General features: G+C 35.3%; 1 protein-coding gene and 1 long non-coding RNA gene across 12 annotated transcripts in view; one reads left to right on the top strand and one right to left on the bottom strand.

Annotated features, from left to right (window-relative positions):
- scramb1 (scramblase 1) overlaps positions 1–12,449 on the top strand; it is a 92,592-nt gene extending 80,143 nt beyond the window's left edge. For all 11 annotated transcript variants that reach the window (XM_069822481.1, XM_069822476.1, XM_069822472.1 and 8 more), the window contains one exon: positions 733–12,449. Coding sequence is in view for 1 of the 11 variants with exons in the window: in XM_069822476.1 (XP_069678577.1) it covers positions 733–792 (60 nt within the window). In the remaining 10 variants the exon portion in view is untranslated. The remainder of the gene's footprint in view (positions 1–732) is intronic.
- The window catches only part of LOC138696955 (uncharacterized), a 375,310-nt gene that overhangs the window by 197,518 nt on the left and 152,458 nt on the right, over positions 1–25,334 (bottom strand). Inside the window, exon 2 of the long non-coding RNA XR_011331500.1 lies at positions 22,471–22,526. This is a non-coding gene — a long non-coding RNA (uncharacterized lncRNA). The remainder of the gene's footprint in view (positions 1–22,470; positions 22,527–25,334) is intronic.

Below are 25,334 nucleotides of genomic sequence, written 5' to 3'. Positions count from 1 at the left end.
TATTTTAACATATGAAAATGGTTACATTTATTGTATTCCCAAGTGATGTAAAGTATGTAATCAAGATGAGTAATATTCTAGTATCTTTCTCATGATAACGAAATTATTTAAATACTTGGAAGTTTACAATGTGTTTCTTTTCGGAAATTGGCATTTGAATATTTTATCAATTTTCTAACAATGTTGCAAAAAATCATGAAATTTTTTAAATTGCTGAAAAAATTAAAATAAGATTTATACAGAAATAAAAGCATGTTTAATATTCATTAATGAATATTAAGTTTAAAAGAGGATACTTAATTTCAGTTTTTTAATTTTATCTCAGTTGCCTTAGAAACAAATGAAAGCTATTCTAAATAATGTTTTGTCTCTACAGACATGAATTAGTCTTATTTAGTGTTGTTATAAATGCAATAGAGAGTTTCGCAATGTCCTGAAGATTCAGCTATTTAATTTGTTTGAGGTGTTTGTCCCATAATTTGTATTCATTTCAGAAACTGAAGAATAAAGTAATGATCATATCTTAATCTTTCCATTAATCTCTTTTTCGTTAGTAAACCACATTCTTTTGTTTAATGAAATCATCTTTTTATTTCCATGTAAAACTTATTTTTAAGCAGATATCAAAAGTATCCTGGCTTCTGTACAACCAGCATGTACATTATAATATAGTCTCCCTTTTCATGTATTACGAAACAAAGTGATAATTTGATACTCTTCTTTTGTCAACAGGACTTCATGTTCTTTGAAAAGGCGCAGAATCAAGAACGAGACGGCATTGGAATGTTCTAAAGGAAAGATTTGAATGAGAATTTATATGATTATGCTGAAAGTGCGTACTTTTTTTATTATTTTTTTTATCTAACAAGAAGTAAGTATGATTTCAAGCCAATAAACATAGTTAACCAAACATGCAGCATTACAATTTAATAATGTTGATCTGAAATGAACAAGTCCCTATTAAATTGGCTCTTTTATGTGCATTTGTGACATGTTGGTGACGTCATACAGAGAGCTTTGTAAAATTGATTTGTAAGCTGCTGTGGACATCACCAGTTAACGCCAACTATAGGGACAAGTGCTATAAACTCCGTACTGTTTCAGCAATGGTATCATTTGTGTTGTATTGATAATATACTAAACCTCATTGTGATGTCTTTGATGTTCGAGAGAAGGGACAATGAGAGCCAAAACAAGCAGTTGGATAAGTATTGTTCAGTCATAAATCTGTGCCCCCAAAAGTATGTAATTCGTCCTTAAGAATCTTCAAAATCTCACTGGTAACAATACCCACCGACCATACATACGAATTACATAAATTTAAATTATTATCAACTAAAGGCTGGTTCACAATAAACCGGGAACGAGAACCAGAATGAAAACGAGAAGCAGAGGACGTGAATATGAAAATTTTTTATTCACAATAAACCGAGAACGTAGACGAATATGCATATCGATATGTATGTCAATAACGATATGTAAAGTCGATATTACGCATTCTGATGTTATTTTTGTATAATGGCGTTCTCTCATGAGTACAAGGCAGCCAACATAAACACAGGTTAACCAACTTCGAAATTTCAACTGAAACATTTCATTAGGTACGGTACTATAAATATGCCCATGCATCTTTATTATCACAACCTATTTTAAGTCTACCATAACGTAAAATAATTAGAGAAGAGACATTTGTAATAGAACAAAAATGAACACAACAGTAGTTACTGAATTGAAGCGTGAATATGTATACTTATTTTTTTTTAAACATGGGACATGACAGGAGCGTTGCGATCGGAAAAACAACTGAATGTCACACAGCATGGTAGGCTTGTTGCTATGGTAACAACGGTTGAGTTGCCAAACTTAGTTGCCACGTGGCGAGTGCTTAATAACTCTCTTGGCGACATTTATTGTGCACATAATGTTAGCATTGGTACGTTTCGTCTTTGATTCTCTGTCGATTTTTGTATTGTTTTTTTACCTTCGCGTCAGTTGTCAATGAATGTTTTAATGTCAGCCATCTTAACGACAATTGCTACCTTCCATCAGCTGGTGGCATGGTAGTCCATATTGGCAACATGGCACTGTAGTTCCAAGCTCAGCCGCTTAACTATCATGTCCCATCTTTCAAAAAAACAAGTATAGTGTATAATACAACCAATACAGTAATAAAATATGATTCACTTCTGATCGGTGTTCAAAGCAACGTATTCTCCTTCATTTTCTCGTCTTTATACGAGGCACGCCGCTTATCGTAAATGTGAGGATTTCAATATTAGAATCTCGTCAAATAAAACTTGCTCCATGATGCACAGCACAGAACAAAATAATGCATAGGTTATGTCACAGTCTTCTTGCTACGAAATATACGACGACAAAATAGCTTTTAGATGGCAATAGGGCTGTGATCGGAAATGTGAACGCCGAAGTTGAAACTTGGCCAACTCTCCGTTCTCGATCCCGGGCTCTGGCAAGCTTTTCGTTAATTGTGAGTGCTCACATTTAAATGTACACATTTTAACAATTTTTACCGTTTTCGTTTTCGTTCCGATTCTCGTTTCTGGTTTATTGTGAACCAGCCTTAAGTCTTGGCCAGTCGAGAAGATTAGCATGTGGAGTGTATGAAAGGAATAAAAAATATACTTCGTGAGCGCAGATCTTTGACTGATATATTATATGAAGTCTTTGGGCAGACCTTATTAATGATTTGTAAATGTTTTCGGATAATGTCACTGTTTGTAATGAGTTATATGATCAGAAGTATTGTGTACTCTATTTCTCTTCTTCTTATTTCTTACCAGTGATTATTGGACTTGTCTCATCTTCATCTTTAACGATTTGCTTCCATTGCTATACAGAAAGGTCTGCATTCCTCTAAGAAATATGATTGACAAGATTTCATGTACGATTTCATTTACAATCTTACATTTCTTAGCATCTTACTGTAGCTTTCATTGCCTTTTCAGTCATGCAATGTTTCACAGCGTGTGCTTCCTGTTCTACAGAGGAATGTTTCTCATACCAATAAATTTAGACTTGAAAGGAGTCTTGCAAATACTTAAGCATTATATTTTATATTATATTTTTAATACATTATTGCAATTTGTTCTAGTTAAAGCATAGTTTAGAAGTATAATTAAATATCGATGTTGATTCAGACTCACATAATAAAGTTATCTTTGAGCTAGAATAATATAATATACAAATTATCAGAATTTCACTTTAGGTTAAGATTATTACAAATGCAACGTCATACAATTTTCTGAACACGTGAATTGATGTCAATACGAGGAAGGTAATCAGTTTCAGAGATTCCTCTGGTGTACTTAGTTACTTCTGGCGATGATCGTCACATGTGTATGTGAAAGGGAATTCCTTGATTGTCTTGGTCCAGGAATTTCTTACTTTTTAACATATTTAGATCTGTGAATTTGAATTACATCAGAATGGATCATAGATAATAATAAAGAGAGTCCAAGTTCTCTGTAATGAAACAGAAGTTATCTATGTGCGAAAGAAGTGCTGAGACGTGAAAATCTTCACTGCTAGACGCAAGTAATGCCTTCTGTTTATATATTTCAGAATCCAGTAAGCTCATGGAATGATTTATAGTACAGCTAATGTTTTGGACATCTTTGTGATGTTGTATAGTATCACTTTTTATGATACGAAATTGAGTTGTTTTGTGTTTTTGAGGTAGAAGATTTTGATAAAACAAAAAGCTTATGCTATGCTTTCAGTTTGTTAATATATCAAGTTGCATGAAAAACGCAGCAGTGTTGTCAGATTTAGGTTATGGCTACTTCACATATCTTCTATAATTACATCACTGCCTTATTCTTTTCGGTCTTTAATATAATTTACACTCACCACCCTTCCAATTCTCCTCAGTTATCTTTAGCATGATTTTTTTTTTTTTACATTATGTAGGAATACACACAAGTTGTGTTGCTGTATACTGAAAAGAAGACTATGATGGAAAATATTTTTGTAACCTTTTCTTTTGGACAGTTTATGTAAATATATATATTATTTTTATGCGTGTTTTGTGCACTTTTGTTGCATGTGAAGTGATTTTTAGTGTTCCTTGCACTGTTTCAAATAAATTAAACTTATGTGATAGTGTGTGTTGTGAAGAAGTGAAGTACCGGTAGTAGATCTTGCAGCTATCCATTACTTACGTTGTAAGTAACTCTAACTTTTAAGGAATGGATATTTTGTTTGTATCTGGTTACAAACATTTACGTATTTGAAAATAATGTTTACACAAAAATGTACTTGTCAGACCACTGGTCAATTTGAAAGATTTTTTGTGTAATTGTAATTATATCAAGTTTCATATCTCTATCTAAAGTACATGAATTGAGATTTTTGTTATTTGTTCCTGTGTACCAAAAAATTCTGTCATATGGTATATGGAAATTATACATCCTTTACATCGTATTCTGTCACCATCTTCAGAGACAGCTTGTCTGCTATTTTTGTTATTAAATTTAGGAGGATTTTCAGCACTAGGATCAAGAAAACATGGAGGTCTCACCTTTATCTCTCATGCACTATAAGAGTATACGACAGTTATGTCCTAATTTTTTTATTTTTACTGTTCTGTTTCTCAGTTTTCAGTGTATTGTTACTAAACTATATTGAAAAATAAATTTCGAAAGTTTAGTTTCTGTCTTTCGTTCAATAAATCTGAACCTGTCTCCTGTTTTCCATTCTTTTTATTTAGGTTGTATATATTTAAGTGATTCCTTATAGTGTCATTTCTCTGGCGATTGAGAAGAGTAAATTCAGCCACCAAATGGTGGAAAGTCATTCAGCGGATTGTATTTTCTTTTAATGAGATCTACTTCCTGCCTGTTTTCACTTAGCATAAGTACCATCATATTACCTTACTTGCAAATGGCTTTCAGAGAACCCAGAGGTCCATTGGTGGCCTAACATAGTCCTGGCATTGGTCCAGATTAATTCAGGTCCTATAGTCATACCCCACCTTCCCAAATCCTTTTTAATATTATCCTCCCATTTCATTTCAACCTCAATCTCTGCTTCAGTGGCTGGCCATGATAATATCTTTGAAAAATATTGGAGTGCAAGAGGTCAAATGACTTCATTGTCAAACGCCTGGCATTAAAAAACAACAAACAACATATTATCCTCCCAACTACGTCTCGGCCTCCCCAAAGGTTTTTTCCTCATGTCTCTCAACTAACACACTATATACAAACATTTCTGGATTCACCCATATATGCTACATGCCCTGCCCATTCAAACGTCATACTCTTCTTCCTCACATTTTGGGTTTCTGCCATCATGGAGAATTGCTCCGAATCAACAGACATAATACGGTTCGTTCTCTCATCGTAGTTCAATCCATCAGAATGCTTCCTATGAGGTTTATGAGGAGGTTGGTTGCGTCTCTTCTGATGGCTCTACTAGACGGCTGATATCATCATAATTGATTGGTAGAAGGATAAGGGTGTCATTCTTGATCCCACAATCCGTTTCGAGATGCATGAGCAACAGCCAAAAGAGGTGTGTCGTGAAAAACAAGTCATCTATGAGCCTTGTTGTCAGCATCTTGGAGCACAATACCGCATTACACATTGGACAGTTTTTGGGCTCATGTTCGGTGCCCGTGGCACGATCCCACGTGAAACTTTAAATCATCTTAAACAATTTAAAATTTCTGATGCAACAATTGATGCCATAGGATCTCACGTGTTAAAATCATCCTTAGCTATAATTAGTAATCATTTGTACCCAACAAAATTTTTATTGTAAATGATTTCCTACGTTTTCTTATCTTAATGTTTTTTTTTTCCTTTCCAAGTGTCACAAAATTGTTTTGTTTACTTATTATTCTTTATGAATTGATTAGTAGGCCGATCTATCGAACCCTTATTTAGGGCGGCTTTTGTTTTAAAATTTCAAAGTTTTATTTTGCAGTCTATTTATCTAAATTGATTTAGGTTAAAATTAATTTCTTCAGATTGGTAATAAGAAACGCTGAAATTTAAAAAAATAAAATTGGACACTTGTTTCAACCAATTTCATTATTGTTCACTAATTTATAATATGGTTTTTAGTCTTTTGTCTTCCACCATTACATCCTTGCCAGTATGTGGCTCAGAATGAACTCTTAGATCAAGCATGCAGAACTGGGCAACAGTTGTGGCAGACACCACAAGCTGGAATACGTCACTCATCCCTTCCTTTAACCCCAAGAGTCATTGACATGGTAGAGAAGAGGGGATTTGTATTCAGTGTCTAGTGCTACATGGTTGCGGACAAGTCACGGAGACGTCATTCAGTGCGGGTGGTCTGTGGAAGGGAAACCAATGCTTTCCCCATGCTTCCACCCTCCCCTCTCTCTCTCTCTCTCTCTCTCTCTCTCTCTCTCTTTTCCAGTTCTGCATCCATGTCTTGGATATTGCGCGACAAATGTATTTCTTACTGTACTTCTAGGTCACAAAATAGCTCTCATTAGATAGGTTTTGATGAAACTTGATATATGTACACAAAAATCTGTTGATGAATCCAAGTTTGCTTGCAGTCACTTTGTTGTGCGTTACTGTACATAGCACGGAGCACAAAATGAAGGTATAGCTGGCGCCAGCGTTTTTGGCGTGTGTCCTAGATATATAGTACCCAGTTTGTGAGCATGTTGGTACTGCAGCTAAGAATTGTACCACTTCATATACACGTCACATGAGCCATTTGCCAAACACAGTTGTGTGACTGACTGCGAAAAATATAAAACACTCGCACTTAACGTTCCCATTACTTATTTCACACGCCAAAAATGGTGACGCGGACTGTAAATCGTTGTAAGATATCACCTATATTTTATTCAGTGTGATTCTGTAACAGAAGTGTAACTCTACAAAACTGCTGACGTGCTTACACTTAAACACTGAGAGTCTTCTGTTGTACAGCAATTGCAAAATGATGAAACTTGTTATGTAGAACCACATATTAGTGACTTTGAACAGAACTTTATGTTGATGGAAAGAACACAAGCGTATGCTATTAGTACAAGTGAAATGCTGTATTTACCACGTTTTCATGGAGTATTCAAATCCATTAAATACATATATCGTACTGAATACAATCCCCCCCCCCCCGATCCCTGTTTTCATGCAGTTTTCGATATGTATTGAAAACGATTTGAATACGGAAGCTTAAGTTTCGAAAGTAGTTATGTTGGTTAACATATCATTGACATGCTAGCATGTTGGTCACTCTATAGGCCTTAGCTGTAAACAATGTTGAGTTTTCTTAATGAGGTGCATGAAAGCTTAATATTCTGGCCGTTAATGAAGAATGATAATATCGGCTTTTAGGACAAAAACAAAATATTACATGTTACAACACGCCTTTTCAACATACATAATTGCGCTCGCTGTTTGTAAAACAGCTGACACATCAAACAAATGACGATCGATCACACCCTTAGCATATTGAGATTATTTCGAATATGACACCATTTTCACAGAACTCAATCTGAATTGAATACGATCCGATCCCACTTTTTAGGGGTATTGACCTTGAGACTCAGGTCATTTTGAATTCCCGTTTTCATGGAATATGGTAATCGTATTCAAATCGATTTGAATACTCAATGAAAACTTAGTAATTCTTTAAGGGGGTAGATACAGTTTTGAGCACTGGAAAATTGACCATATAAGTTTTTTTTTTTTTCCTTAGTTTATATGGCTAATACACAGTTGCAAATTAATACACAAAAAAAAAAACCTATGTTTCTTCAATGTATTAAAATAATTTCCAATTTTCTAACATGAATTTAAATGCATAATTTAATTATTCAAAATGGCAGCTACTCGATCAGAATCCAGATTTTCACTATTACAAGACTGACCACATTCAGATTTCTAGGCAAATAAGTAATATTTTAAATTTATGCAACAAGTTTTAAATGTATTTTATGTAGCTCAAAATTCTTTTTGTAGACAAAGACGGGCTTGATTCTGGTCGTTTTTGTAGATTATGTTTATGCAAACACATACAAAAATATTTCTTAAAATTTTTTTAAGTAGTTTCAGAATTATCGTTGATATGAATTTTCAAAATGTAGTTAATGTGAAAGGAATGTTAAAGATACAATATGCAATGTAGTACTATGTGCAGTGTCTTGCATTAAAATTCATAACTTTAAAACTACTATAGATATTGAAATAAACTTCAATAGTCCGTGCATATTTTAAAAATTGATTTTTTAAAAGTGTTAACCTGTACCTCCCTCCTTAATTTAATTCTTTCTGCTAGAAGTAAAGAATTCTCGTTTACAGTAATCCATAGTTTTTAATAACAAGGCCTCTTCTCAAGATAACAAAGTCTTTGTTTTCGTCTTCAGGGTGTGCAAGAGTGGCACCTATTGTTGCCATTTAAAAATATATGCTGCCACTTCTACTCTTCATATATGTTGCGTTATTGTTTCACTTGTATTTCTTCATATTAAAGTTTATAACATTGGAAAAAGTGGCAGCACTGAGTGTAAGATCTGTACATTTGCTTGCCCTAATTTTGTTGATATGTGTAATTAAAAACACATGTTGTTACAGTTCCCGTCGCTCTAATTTTCGGCAGCCTATCACGTTGCAGGTCAGCTATATTTAAACGTGTGCGTTTTGTGATTCGCTGATGAAGACGTTATTCATTTCTAAAGGCTCGATAAATACTTAATATAATCGCCTGCCATTTTGGCTCTTTCGTTGGCGTTTGCAGAAAGCACACAAAGACGTTATTTGCCACTCAATTATTTGCTGAATTGCAGAGCGTTTGATTTATTATCATAGATGCTACAACATGATAATGTTTAATGATGTGGCAAATAGATTCCTCGTCTGGTAGCTCGGTAACGAAAGAACAAAAATGGCGAACGATATTACCTACCTAAACTTTATAGAACCTTCATTTCCTAAGACGTAAGAAAAGAGGAGGAGTCACGCCGGGAATAACAGCATCGCGACTATATAATAAAGATTGAGTTGTTGATTGTAAACGATGGTCCTTTATTCCTGGCACAGAGAATGAATAAATCTAATAGTACTATAATTATGCATGATATTCAACGTTGTGAAATGAGTGGATGATGATTGAGGGAAAATGCAAAAACAGGAGGATCCTGAACTGAAGTCCAAGAATCCTATTATGAAATCAGCGTATTAAAGCACAGCCAGTCCAGTTGGTAAGTGCTGTGTAAAAGCAGAACAGAAATCTCAGATTTTCATAGCTTCAGTAACTTTGAATTGTTATATCACATCTTCACAGTGTGTTGGAAAGAATTAAGGTTTTCCAACAGCTTTATTTAAAGGAGAAATCTAATTGAGTCTTTATATGAACATGTTATTGTCGTCCATTAATAATTTTGCATGTGATTTCACGATTTCAGTACTTTTAATGTTTATTACACAGTGCCAACATGTTTTTATTTTCTTTCCTTTCTTCCATTTTTGTATGCTTGATTTTTTTTGACTGATATATTGAAATATATTTCTGCTGTGACAAACACTCGGATAAATTTGTTATGCTAAATATATCGAGGTTTTACAAAATGAAGTTGAGATAATTATTTTTTATATATTCTTATTTAAAATGTTCTAGTATCATACTTATTTACTCCTAAAATTCTAAGAATTCCTCGACTGAGGAAACTGACTGATTGTGACTTTCAGCTAGAGCATCAGAAACACAAGACGAAAAATGACTTGAGGGGGATATTAAAGTGAATTTGCTAGTAGTGAATTCAGATGTTGTCCTGAGCTGAATTTCTTATATTCCGAAGTTAAAACAACTTAAAAAAAAAACACTGAAACTTGTTAAAATGAGGTTCATATACAGATTAAAAACGCCATTTCATTTATTTTAATTTACAAAAACCGAAAGGGATTTAATGGCATGATACTTATTTTCAATTGTTTATTTTGGTACTTTGGTAACAGTCTTTTCGAAATATACCAGCCACCATGTAGCTCTGTTATTTAAGGCACTTACCTGCCGATCTGGAGTTGCACTCAGGCACGGGTTCGATTCCTGCTTGGGATAATTACCCGGTTGGGTTTTTCCCGAGGTTTTCCCCAACTGTAAGGCAAATGCCAGGTAATCTATGGCGAATCCTCGGCCTCATGTCGCCAAATATCATCTCGCTATCACCAATTCCATCGACGCGAAATAACCTCGTAGTTTATACAGCGTCGTTAAATAACCAAGTAAAAAAAAAAATGTACCATTTACCCATTTTTTAAGGGTATTATTGCATTCTTTTGTCTTTACAGATTTGTTCCTGATAATATTAATTTTGTTTCTGCAGTGAAAAAGAGGTTATTAATGATTGAATAAAAAAATGGTGGTAGTATTCGAGTTTCATATGTTTTGCATTTTACATAAATAAACCCCATTCTCGTGTGAGTGAAATGGCGTTTCCCCCTCCCCCCCATGTAAACTTTATTTTTAACCAAGTATCAGCAATTTCTGAAGTGTCCTAACTTTTGAATAGCACTGTACATTGATAATAGATATTGTTTAATATGTCTGAACGTTCTCTGTTATACATGTTTTGCCTGTTTGAAAAATAAAGCTGTATAAATTTTAAATTGTAGAGGAAAAGTACACATTTTAGTTGAAAGAAGAGAGTACTTCCAAGATTAACCCAAGACATTCTCTACATAATTGATTACATTGTTGGAGAAATAATGTTAAAATTCCTCCATAATTGTGATATTGAAGTCGTACGTACTTTATAAAAACCTGTAAAATCTTTTATTACCTGGGGTTTTTATTCAGTGCTACACTCTATTCCATCCATGGTAATTTTGTAGTGCCTTAAATAGGCCATGAAAGTCTTATCTTCAACGATTAAAATCACGTTATAACAGAAATTTGCTGTAAATAGACAGTGCGTGAAAATGCACATGTGTTTTCTCAGGAGACGTAAGAAATTCTTCAGGGATTCAAGGTTCTTGAAAGATACATATTGCTCAAATTTTGAGGAAATTGTTAAGTCTTCTGTATAAAAAATTCTAATAAAAGCTTTCAACTAATAAGAATTGGAACAATGCAAGAAGCTGAAAGTAAAGTTGTGTATGAATTGTCAGTCCAACACAAAAATATACTATTGTAAGAATTCTTGGGTTAAACGCCATATTTTCCACTGACTGTATATATACAGCTTACTACAACCTAAGAGTTTTAAAAATATGTATTTCTTAAGGCTCATTCACAATGAAAATTAAACATAACGTAAGCGTAATATAAACATTACATTAAAATCAAGAAGTCATACCATCATTCACGATGGGAACATAAACATAACAGCAAACATGCTTGGTAACCATGGAAACATAACAACGACGCCATTTCCTCATATTCTGTCGTATACTTCAGCGCTCCACGATTGTGTTCTGTTTGCAAATCATGTAAGCATGAAAGTTTGGAGTTTACGGCAATGTTTATATCAATGCTTATGTGAATCATTGTGAATGATCCCATTTGGTAGCCTGGGCGCAAACTTCTGTGTTTATGTTACGGTTATGTTTAATTTTCATTGTGAATGGGCCTTTACTCTGCGTTACAACTATGCCTCACAGCTTTGTCCACAGGGATGGATGGCTTCCAAGTCTGTACAGATTGTTAACATTTACGATTATATAACAGTAACAATGACACATTTGGTCTTTCATGGTATCATGTACATTTTATAATGGAAGAGTTTATACGACAGTTGCCTATAACAGAAAAAGAAATAGATGGCCTTATACCTAGTCAATAATAATAATTAATGTTCTTAATTTGAAAGTAATCACCATATGTGATGATTTACTGTGTTATACGCGAAACTTATTTTATTATTAAAAATCCAGTAACTCGATGTTAAATGGACATTATATATAAACTAGACAAGTCATTTAGATGTTCTTTAGGTTTTGTTGATGTTCAATTTGTAATATGAATGGGCAGGCAGGGTGAAAACATGGTGCCCACCTTTTGTAAATAAAAATAGCTGATGATAAATTTTAATTTCGATGTCAACATGATAAAAATAGGAAATATTTTATGACACTTGTTGGTATTTGTTCTTAAATCAGTAAATTCGTATGAGTGTCGTGAAAGATGATGTGAAATGCCAATATTGGCACAAATGTATTAGGTAATGTCATAATTCCTGCATCTAATCTTTTTAGTGCACAGGATTGTGTATATTTTTTGTGTGGCTAGATTCTGTTGTCCAAGTTCATCTATTACAATGCAGTAAAACGTTATTTTGTTTATTTTACTTGTAATTAGCTCAACTTCTCTACAGATTTATTGTTAAATATTATAACAACGTGTAACAGATATTGTAATTAACATAAGCAAGAGTGTAATATCACCACTGTATGTATTCAGCACTATACAGGTAAACAGAAATATAAGAATCTTTACAACTATGGACTATTTTATTTACTAAAAGCTAGTTCAAACAAGTCAGTTTCTGTCAGATGTGTTTCCAATTCACTGCGGGCTAAAGCAAGGAGATGTACTATCACCTTTACTTTTTAACTTTGCTCTAGAATATGCCATTAGGAAAGTCCAGGATAACAAAGAGGGTTTGGAATTGAACGGGTTACATCAGCTGCTTGTCTATGCGGATGACGTGAATATGTTAGGAGAAAATCCACAAACGATTAGGGAAAACACGGGAATTTTACTTGAAGCAAGTAAAGAGATAGGTTTGGAAGTAAATCCCGAAAAGACAAAGGTTTGGAAGTAAATCCCGAAAAGACAAAGGTTTGGAAGTAAATCCCGAAAAGACAAAGTATATGATTATGACTCGTGACGAGAATATTGTACGAAATGGAAATATAAAAATTGTAAATTTATCTTTTGAAGAGGTGGAGAAGTTCAAATATCTTGGAGCAACATTAACAAATATAAATGATACTCGGAAGGAAATTAAACACAGAATAAATATGGAAAATGCCTATTATTATTCGGTTGAGAAGCTTTTGTCATCCAGTCTGCTATAAAAAAATCTGAAAGTTAGAATTTATAAAACAGTTATATTACCGGTTGTTCTGTATGGTTGTGAAACTTGGACTCTCACTTTGAGAGAGGAACATAGGTTAAGAGTGTTTGAGAATAAGGTGCTTAGGAAAATATTTGGGTCTAAGAGGGATGAAGTTACAGGAGAATGGAGAAAGTTACACAAAACAGAACTGCACGCATTGTATTCTTCACCTGACATAATTAGGAACATTAAATCCAGACGTTTGAGATAGGCAGGGCATGTAGCACGTATGGGCGAATCCAGAAATGCATATAGAGTGTTAGTTGGGAGGGAAAAAGACCTTTGGGGAGGCCGAGACGTAGATGGGAAGATAATATTAAAATGGATTTGAGGGAGGTGGATTAATCTTGCTCAGGATAGGGACCAATGGCGGGCTTATGTGAGGGCGGCAATGAACCTCCGGGTTCCTTAAAAGCCAGTAAGTAAGTAGTTCATACAAGTTTCAAAGATACATCTAGTCCACCGCTGAGGAGTAATGGTCAGCACGTCTGGCTATGAAATGAGCAGGCGCGGGTTCAAATCCTAGTTGATACAAATTACCTGGTTGGGGTTCTTTCTAAGGTTTTCCCTCAACCAGTTGAGGCAGATTGCTGGGTAATTTTCGGCGTTGGACCTGGACTCATTTCGCCATCATTAATTCACATATCATCATCATCATCATCATCCATACAATAGCCTGGGTTAAGTTCACAGTGCAATATGCTGTACTTGTATAAGAGCGCGGCCATTCGACTAGCCAATCATTCACAAGAATAAATGGAAGAAAAAACTGAGAAGTTGAAGTCCACTGAATTTTCTTTTTAGTAGGTTATTTTACAACGCTTTATCAACATCTCAGGTTATTTAGCGTCTGAATGAGGTGAAGGTGGTAATGCCGGTGAAATGAGTCCGGGGTCCAGCACCGAAAGTTACTCAGCATTTGCTCGCATTGGGTTGAGGGAAAACCCTGGAAAAAACCTCAACCAAGTAACTTGCCCTGACCGGGAATCGAACCCGGGCCACCTGGTTTTGCGGCCAGACGCGCTAGCCTTACTCCACAGGTGTGGACTCCACTGAAATGAAGATCAGAGAACTTAAGAAATAAGTCTCATGACAGATCGTAAGATGACTGAAAAGTGATTAGTGTTTTTTCACCATGCTTAAGAAAAATTAAGTTGAAGCAAGTAATTTTTGTGCCAAAGTTTCGTTACATACCCTGCATTTGTAGAGCTGAGGAATATTCACAACCAGTGGTGTATGCAGAATTTTGTCGGGGTGGGGTGTGGTTATTATTAAAATCGTTTGCAATTTACATTATTGGTATTTTAAATGCTGTGTATTATTATTATTATTATTATTATTATTATTAAAATATTTATTTATTTATTATTTTGCTAATAATTATAATATAAAATATAATATATACAGAAAAACTTTAGCTCGCCCCTGAAAGAGTAGAACTCGTGCTCAGGGGCGGATTCCTGAATTGAAATTAATAATTAATTTAATTTAATTTCTTCCTGTAACCACTACAGGTTTGCCATCGACAAAGAGTACCATGATACAATAGAGTAATAGCCTTGAGGCTTAGTGATAAATTGTTAGAGTGAAAAATAAACAATTTGAATTATATTGAAAAACATGATGTTAAACGAAGTAACATCAAAGAGATGCAATAAAATTTGTCTTATGTCTACTATGCAATTATAGTATATAAATTTAAATTTAAAATTTTTCAATTTTTATAAAATCCATACATAACTTTTTAAATTTAATATTAGAACTATTAGAATTTACAAGATTGGGATATTTAAATATAAATTTGTTATATATTCTTGGGCCTAAATAACTACTATGATTAAATACTGTAGCAGTGTTGCATTTTGGTTCAAACAATCTTAAAGAATTCATACCTTTTGTTTCATAACTATGAGAATACAATTCAAAATTATTTCGATTTTTATGTATGAATTTTATTAATACAATATAATAAATTTGTCTTACGTTAAGTACATTAAAGTCTAGAAACAATTTTTGAGATGGAAAATCAATAGGTTTATGAAGACATATTATTTTAATTAGTTTCTTCTGTAATAAATAAAGTGGATTAAAATTGGGTTTAAATGACCTACCCCATCCTGTCAAATGCAAAAAATATTAAACGAACGTTTCATATTAAAGTCAGAACTCAAACATTTCTTAAAATGAGTTCAAAATCGACAATGCACAATATTTAATATCTGTACTGCAGAACTGTCAAAAAAATATTTTCAATATGTTTCACAACAAGTTAAATTTCATATTGTGTTGACTTAATTTTATTACAAGGTCGGTACTAGCCGGTAGGTCTCTCTATAATAAAGATAGCATTGTTATAATTCCAACGTGCTGCAGCACCAAGCACAGGGATTATATTGAAGGAGGGGTAGGAGGACTACACTTTATGTCGATGTAGATTTTGTTACTCTGACTGAAATATTAGAGAAGAGGAACAAAGAAATATTCTAATCTAAATATGTAATTTAAAAAAAAAAGTTCAAGGGGGAGCTTCACACCCGGTAACCTATCCCCCCCCCCACTTGCATACGCCCATGTTCACAACAAGACAGCAACTTCAGATATCTCTGATTAAGACAACTAATATATGATGAATTTGAGATGGACTATCAAACAGTGGCGGCTCGTGAACTTATGGATTGGGAGAGCTGCAGTAGATTTCGGTACATACAGATTTCACTTCTTGATACCATTACTAATAAGTATAGGACAAAAATAAAAGCACTACATATCGAAAAACCAAAACTTCCTGACTTACTGTAGTTGAGAGATGTCTGTGGGACCATTTGCTAATCCCTAAGGAAAACTAATACCATTGATTTCAGTCTGAATTTCAGATCGGCAGACACTCAACTTACAATCTACCAGTTCGTTCTGAATTGTCTTAGAATAACCTTAAACAGTGACATGTTCCAAATGATTTTTGAGAGGCTCGTTTAGATTACTCGCGAACTGTAGCAACCCACGAAACACATCAGGGTTCTTCGAATCGTTTTTTCATCATGTCCCTTAAGGGAAGTTCATATTGGCCACAAAATTTGATACAATCAATATTTTTTTTAAAATAATTTCACGATTTTTTCTCACTTCTTGATTATGTTTGAGAATGTTTGTTCTGTTTGTTTCATTTAATTGCACAGCAGTAGGAGGTGCGTAACATTGCCAATGAAACAACATTTTTCAGGTGAGATTGAGAAGATTCGTGCATTTTGCTTTTTAGGGGCAAATGTTGTAAATCTGTCACACCACTCCTAGTCCATGCAGCATCACCACCGAAGAGGAGGCAAGGAAAACAAAATACAGATTTTTTTTTGTTCACATCCACGTAACCACAAATGCTTAGCGTAAATTTCATTGTTATACTTCCTTACATATATGCACTATTTCGGCTGGATGAAGCTTAAGTAAGATTTAAGTCGGGTAACGGACGACCCTTTAATTTCACTTCATTACATCAATATTCTTCGCAAGGGAAAGTTGAGAAAAATAAAATTAATATTCCGTAATTCACACACACTCATGCTTGCAAATTTGCACTGGTTAAGTTACGGTATTAAGACGTCACACCAAAGCAACACTCAGATATACTGATGGTCAACAATTTTCTAAAACTGGAAAAGAAGTCTCTTTCGTATTTTACGTGCTATATCAAAAGGATTCTACTCGTGCAATCATTTTGAGTTAAGCCAAATATTAGGTTCTGCTGGAGGCTGGATATATACGTAATAATAAGGCAAAAGAGAATATTAATTTCGTTATATTAACTCGATAAGATTCTACAACAATAAGCATGTGAAAAGAAAATAAAAATTTTGTCATTAAGTTTCAAGGGAATAGAGAATCCATTTGACGCAGCATTACAATAGCGGTGTGGAAGGAGAGGAAAGATCTCTTGTTGCCTGGCTCTGCAAGCCACTGCAGCGAGATATGGGTTTTAAACAGAGGCAGTTTCCCTCTGCTTCCCTTCACCTCTCTATCCCCTGACCATGCAATACACACTCTCTATGAGCTGACCACCCTGCAGATCCCAGGACGACTTTGAATGCAGTGTCAATTCCAATATAGTCGACGCGCAAAAAGATTATGCATAAGATAATAGTACATATTCCCGGCCAGATGAAATAAAAAGAAATTTACCAATAAAAGCTGTAACAATTCTTCTACAAATTAAAATCAGTATTATTTTTATTTTCCTGTCAAAGCAGGGAGTACTGCAGCTCCGCAGCTCTTATGGACGAGCCGCCCCTGCTATCAAACAGTGGCGGCTCGTGATAAAATATTATGTGTGTTCACAATTTTGTGGTTCCAAAATCGAAGAGAATTTGAAATTGTACGTTTAGTCTAATATGAAATGTCATGATTCCAATGTTTTACTATCGAAAAAAACCGTATATAAATTCAAAACGACATATAATAATAATAATAATAATAATAATAATAATAATAATAATAATGAAACTCAGTCTTTCTATTTCCAATTTTTCCTGGTAAGCCAGTTTACCCAGTTCTTTACTGTTCCAAATTTCATTGAAGAGAGTTCATTGTTTACGTTCGTTAATAATGAATACATACCACAGTCCCGTTATTTACAAACGCTGATACACTATAGCCCATACCAGTACTGTAATCCCATTCGCATAGATTGATTGCTATAAATACATGCCAGTAAATATTATTCTTAAATATTATACACTACCATACAGATACTTAAATTCATACCACCACAGTCAGCCAGCACGTGTTTGAAAGTCAAACTATGCTATTATGACTGAAGTATAGTAATTCACAAACTACACTCTCGTAGCAGCACTGTACACACATCTACGTTAAGTAAACGTTCCTACAGTCAGATGCTGACATCTACAGGCTTTTAAATTTCCTCCTCGAGATATAGCACGTGAACGATAGGCACCGATGCACCTGACATCTGTAGGATAGATACTCATCATGTTCACTTAACGCTTTGTGCTCTTTACGAGTCATAAGCGGCCAGCTAAAGACAATATTCTCCCGCGCATGCGTGAAATTCCTGTAACCATCTCGAAAAGAGCACGGCTTGTACGTGAACGGATCTTGCCAAGTTTACATAAGAAGTTTATGCAAGATGCGGGAAGTTTAAAATATTCGATTCTGATATTATACATCCCCACTACGTCAATACGATATCAAAGAATAAAACTAGTCGTGCATTAATGGAAACAAGGTGTTCACGTGCTCTTGTGGTCTTATTGACGCACCATTAACAAATCTGTTATTATTTATTCAACAATACAATCATTATTAGGAAAGTACGTCATCGTTTGTTTACTCCCATGATTGCGTTGTAGAGGACTGTATTGAATTTAGAGTCTAGTGTTGTGCAGTGGGTTTATTGTAATTGTAGCAAAGGCTGTGGAGTGCAGCATCACGAAGAGCTTGGGGGTATTTTGGAGTGGGAAATACCTGCTAGTGACCTTAGCACGGACCTGCTGCTGCAAGCGAATGATGTAATCTGACTGGATGCCCCGTCTGACACGTGCGTGCGTTCACGCATGCGTGCAAAAGCTGTATTGCACTCATGCATGTGATGAGAGTGTTTTCATAGACAAATATCTGTTTCAGCATCTCCAATTTAGTGGTTTTTCCACCAAATCTGACTCTTTTTTTGAAGGAAAATGCGCTCTTTGTGACGACTTGTGGGATATCTCGCAATTCTGAAATATTTATGGCGCGAATGTCGAGTATTAAATAAAGAAATTAAATTCTAAATTATTTATCAGTCAAGGAAGAGATACTGGAAAGAAGGCTGTATGATAATAATAGTTATTTTCCCTGTAATAAAGTTCCATTGAAGTTCACTTCACTATTCGCAATACTTTCTCGAATACGCATGTTACAGATATCACGATAACCTATTTATTTTGTAACTGTTATGTTGGCACAATTTGTCAGGCGAGACAAGTTAGTCTAAGTGAAATTATTCACCAATTTTATTCAGATGCAATATTTTATGTGTATTTTATATCGCAATTATATATAACATAATATATTGCGGAAATATAATTATTATTCCTTTACATTTATTTATTTATCCAATGGTTGGTAAATTGATCACAGAATCATTAACCTTCAAAGAAAACAACAAGTGAACAAACATTAAGAAAAGAAACAGTATTATTCCTTTATATAACGAGTTGAATGTGAGGTTACTGTTTTAAGCCATAAGCATTTATTAACATTAGTGATTTAGGTTCAAGGTTGGTAGCACTGAAGTTCCAGCCATCTTTGATACCTCACCATATATTGTTTTGAGCAACGAGTTAGAAGAGAGAAAAAAATAGTTACTGAAGGAATAGGTATAAGAGCCTAGACTATTTTGTTGATGTGGGTCTTTAGAATATTCCAGTAAAAGAATCATGCAGATACTTAATTGTAAAAAATTATGCAAATTTGATATTTTTACAGGTAATTATTAGCCCATTTGATACTCTGATTAGCGTTTTATAAAGTGTAATGAATAAATGTATATTAAGCATGAAAAGTTTAGTTCATTTAGCTTTTATAGTAGCTGAGATATAAAAAAAAATAATTTAACTAAATTTTTGCAGGCCAATGGTGTACCTTCCCCCTTAACTTCAAACTTTAATGTTTATGCTTACGGGATTTTGAAACAATACACAATATTATAAAGCGCTGAAGTGTATAACAGAATATGACGTCGTCGTTATGTTTCCATGGTTACCAAGTATCTTTGTCGTTATGTTTATGCTCCCATCGTGAATGATGGTTTGACTTTTTGATTTTACGGTAACATTTACATCCTTAAGTTAACGCTTACATTATGTGTAATTTTTACTGTGAATGGACTTTAAGATGTGAAATTAGAAGAAAAAACCCTGAAGACATAGTTAATTATTAGATGAAAACAAAAATGTTAAATAAGCAATAAAATATAAACATTTACAACTGCATTCCTCAAGCCTAAGCCCCGGATTGTACATTTCATAGGAATCCTACGGGCTTTCCCTTTACAGTATTAATTTTATAATCTGATAAAAATAGTAATATTATGCTGAAGAACAAATTTAAAACTTCAAGAACTGTACTGTGATATTCTGACACAGGCTACATTTATCAGATTCAGACATTTCGACATCACTCTTTTGCTGCTCTTCCTAAACAAGATTCCTGACTTCACTGCTCAATCAAACATCTGTAGGGAAGGATACAGCAAAGCATCCGCTTCATTTGAATAATATGACAAGGTCAGCGGTACCCTTCATCGTGCTCGTTAAAGTCATAGCGATCTTCACGTATCCTATAATTTCTTTTTATCTTCGCAAGGACGTATTTTAACAAATAATATGTACAGTGATTTCCTTCTAGACTCACAACCCCATACGGTAAAAATAACGTGTTGCGAAACCCGTATTATACCTCGGAAAGGAAACCCACAAAAATTAAGTCGGATGAGGCAACTAAAAGTGACTATGAAATAGGTGCATGGAATGTTACACCAGAAACTGGAAGGCAACCGCAAGAAACAGGGAGAAATGGAAGACCATAATAGGGGCGGCCATGGTCCGAAAACGGGCCGAAGCACCATAGAATGATGATGATGATGATGATGATGATGATGATGATGATGATGATTATACTGCTAATACTTCAGTAAATATTCATTTTATATTCGCGATCTTTCTGCAAAATTATCTTGAACATGAATATTTAATCTTCACTGCGATTATAATTATTATGACCAGTTTCTTTAGTTGAAAGATATCGGATATTGTTTGGGTGGCTTTATTATGGAATGATTCGTAGTGAAGATTTTAAATTTTAAATTCTTTAACTGCTAACGATGTAGCTCCGACGGTAGCGCGTTTAGGCCTATCTACTGTCCCTACTGACTCGAGGCTGCGGCTGGGTGTGTGTTCGCATCTCGATGATTTCCCGAGGTGCTAAATAATCCTATGGCGAACAGTGTTAAAAAATGTTATGTTTTATTTAACGACGCTGGCAACTGCAGAGGTTATATCAGCGTCGCCGGATGTGCCGGAATTTTGTCCCGCAGGAGTTCTTTTACATGCCAGTAAATCTACTGACATGAGCCTGTCGCATTTAAGCACACTTAAATGCCATCGACCTGGCCCGGGATCGAACCCGCAACCTTGGGCATAGAAGGCCAGCGCTATACCAACTTGCCAACCAGGTCGACTATGGCGAACAATAGAACTCATGTCGCAAAATACTTTTGTTTACATTTGGTTTATTAAGTTTCACATTGATTAGATTATCGTGTTTTTTGTCGAGTTCTTCGTATTTAGTTTCAACTAAGATACTTTTATTTTATCGTTGATCATGATGTCTATTATATTCCAACTTTTTCCTGTTGTCTTAGATGTTTTTAAATGTAACTCCTATAAATTTAAGTTGATATCTTTCTTCTTGTGCAGAAATTTAATTTCGGTTTTACCTCATTTAATTCAGCTGATAATTGTTGACCGATTTTGTTTTGCTTTTAATTTTAATTGTGACATTTTGGAGTTATTTTGTTTTCTAAGCATTTCTTGTTAAACTAGATATTTGCTATTGTGTTATGTAATTTAATTTTGGAATTTAGATAGGGTAAACTAGGGTCTGTTGGACAGTCGGGCATGTTGGACACTCTGAACTTTAACGTGTTACCTCGCCACTTGTGGGCACCACATTCTGCTAGAAGTCAATGACGGAAGTAGGCACGAGTGGGGCTACTTCCGTCATTGACTTCTAGCAGAATGTGGTGCCCACAAGTGGCGAGGTAACACGTTAAAATTCAGAGTGTCCGACATGCCCGATTGTCCAACAGACCCTAATTTACCCTATTGCTTGTATATGTTGGTGTGACTCACACTGATCAATTTGCAATTCATTTTAGGGGTGCGTTTCAGGTAAGTCTATAATAAATAAATATAGAATAGACTGAAAATTAATTACATCTTATATTCTACATTATTGATCATACACAACTGAAACACACCTCTAAAATGAATTGCAGTCCTTCGAGAAAGTCAACAATATTTTTCCCTCACGAATTCGTAGAAAAGTAACGATAAACAGAAGATGAACAGAAACCGTCGGACTGCGAGAAGAGGCTAGGACGAGCCTACACGTACTTAGGCCACTGATACCAAGATCAGCGTTCTCCACGATAGACACTTCCCACTACTACTTATTTCCCTTCCGAAGGATAGCTAAGGATTTTTATTCCCCTTAAAAATCCATCGCCCTCGGCAGTATCTTTACCCGCAGTGTTCCGTTCTAATGGTAATATCTGCACTATAGAAAATGATCAGGTAAACAAATATAACACTGGTGCACTAAAGAACTTAACAGTTTGTACTCACCGAACCCAGTTTGCAGGAACTTGCGTGGAAGAGACTTCGTAATTCCATTAGAAAACCTGAAATGGAAAATCAAGAATATGATGACCACGTGTTCGAAGAAAATACCAACATTAAGACAATATCACAGCGTAAAGCAGCCAGAGTTTAACTTCAAAATCTTGGCAATTCTAGTTTGTCACTGATTTTGCATACCTTGGATCAGCTCTCCTGTACATCTGTTTTGAGTACAGAATTGCAGAAACAGCACATGTCAATACGCCACACATAGTGACATGTACTGTTTCTGCAATTCCCAATTCAACTGTATTCGGTTGTAAATACGTGAAATATGTGTCACAAGAATCACTGCCACGAATTAACGAAGAACTATATTTCGTTCCATAATGTCTGACAAGAGATGTAAATATTGCCGGTAAACGACGAGAGAAATATAATTGCTTTTCAACCAATGACAGAAGCCTTAAGGCTCCCCCAAACAGACGCGATACGGAATGCGTTACGATAGCGTTACGATTTTGCGATAAATGTTTTCATTGCGTTCAATGATTGTGTTCACACACACGCGATTATCGCAATATGCGTTATTATCGCAGCAAGTACAACGCGACGATTTTGCGATCTATTCTCCCGGGGATGTAGATCGCGCGAACGCCACGCGTTTATTTTGATGCTGGGTTGAAGTGTGTCTGTCTGTCATGGATTCATCTTCAGGGGAGGAGGAGCTTCTGCTTCTAATCGCGCTAGCTGAGGATGAGGAAGAAAATCGTCGCAGACGCAGGTAAGTCCATGGTAGTCATGTATGGTTAAGATAAACGATATAAAAAGTATAAAGTGATGATTTGAGCTTTTTTTGCCAAGAACTTGAAAAAAATTAGTCCATTATAAACTTTTTTTTTAATTTGCTCATTTCATTGTAGGAGGTTGTGGATTCACAACATAAATACCACAAGGGAAGAACAAGGCGAATTTTATACCTTAGTTTCACAATTAATTAGAGATGAAAAACGTTTTCATAATATATACTTCCGGATGACAATTCAGTGCTTTGACGAGATTCTGGGTAAAGTAAGGGGAGACATAACGAAGCAGCATACCGATAATCATAAAGGCACGGATTTTCCTTTATGAAATCAATCAGAAGTTCCACGTTCATTTTCAAGCAAAAGAAATCAATCTGTAAGCACAAGTGATGTACGCCTGCTAAAGATAACTGTTCTCTGCGGCTGTGGTTGGAAAACAACAATCCGCGGATGTGTCACCCTCTATGGCAATCTGATTGGCTGGGGACGTTACGATATCGTATATCGCGGACGCGCCAGTTTGGGTACCTCTTCGCGATAGTGCGATATTGCGTTATCGCGAAATCGTAACGCTATCGTAACGCATTCCATATCGCGTCTGTTTGGGGGAGCCTTTATTCCACGCTTGGCTTGAAGTTGGGCGGTCTGCAGCGTTCTACCCTTGTCCAACTTCAAGACCTCTGCCATTGGTTGAATAGCAAGTATACTTCTCTCCTCCTCTGCCGGCAATATATTTACTTCTCCTATCAGACACTATGGAACGAAGAATATATTACATCGCTGACAATCTATCACTAAGATCTCGTTTCTTCAAGTCTGCATTGACGTTATACGCGTTGCTCCTCCTTTCCAAGGATCTTATGTGTCCAATTATAATAATTATGCAGATTGCAAGGAAATATCACTTTTCTTCCAAGAGATGAAGTTAGAAAATCGGAAATGCCTAATAGCACTTTGTTCCTTTGTAGACTTTCCCTTAAGGAACCCGAAGGTTCATTGCCATCCTCACATAAGCCCGCCATTGGTCCCTATCCTGGGCAAGATTAATCCAGTCCCTAGTATATCACACCTCCCTCAAATCCATTTTAATATTATCCTCCCATCTACGTCCCTGCCACCCCAAAGATTTTTTCCCCCTCAGGTCTTCCAACTAACACTCTATAACTTACGCATTTCAGCCATACGTGCTACATGCCCTGCCCATCTTAAACGTCTAAATTTAATATTCCTCATTATGTTAGGTGAAGAATACAATACGTCTAGTACCGTGTTGTGTAATTTTCTCCATTCTCCTGTAACTTCATCCCTCTTAGCCACAAATAATTTCCTAAGCACCTTATTCTCGAACATCCTTAACCTCTGTTTCTCAAAGTGAGAGTCCAAGTTTCACAACCATACAGAACCGGTAATATATCTGTTTTATAAATTCTAACTTTCAGATTTTTCGAGAGCGGACTGAATGATAACAGCTTCTCAACCGAATAATAGCAGGCACTTCCCATATTTATTCTGCGTTTATTTTCCTCTGGAGTGTCATTTATATTTGTTACTGTTGCTCCAAGGTACTTGAATTTTTTCACCTTTTCAAAAGATAAATTTCCAATTTTTAACTTATATTTTCAATTCGTACTATAGTGCAGTGGTACACGAGTTAAATTTTATTGGGTTATTTTACGACGCTGTATCAACATCTAGGTTATTTAGCGTCTGAATGATATGGTGATAATGCCGGTGAAATGGGTCCGGGTCCAGCACCGAAAGTTATCCAGCATTTGCTCGTATTGGGTTGAGGAAAAACCCCGGAAAAAACCTCAACCAGGTAATTTGCCCCTACCGGGATTCGAACCCGGGCCATCTGGTTTCGCGGCCAGACGCGCTGACCGTTACTCCACAGGTGTGGACTACATGAGTTAAATATATACTGTAATTTGGAGAACAAAAATACCACTCGGCATAAATGTTCCAGAGTGAAAATAAATAGGACAAGGACCAATATAGAGGGCGTCGTCGTCAATAAATAATTGTTTTTCAGCTAGTCATTCAAATTCAAATGAAACTTATTTT

The sequence above is a fragment of the Periplaneta americana genome, chromosome 3 (genome assembly GCF_040183065.1).
Source record: "Periplaneta americana isolate PAMFEO1 chromosome 3, P.americana_PAMFEO1_priV1, whole genome shotgun sequence".
Lineage (NCBI taxonomy): Eukaryota > Metazoa > Arthropoda > Insecta > Blattodea > Blattidae > Periplaneta > Periplaneta americana.
This window is presented reverse-complemented; position numbering and strand designations above follow the sequence as displayed.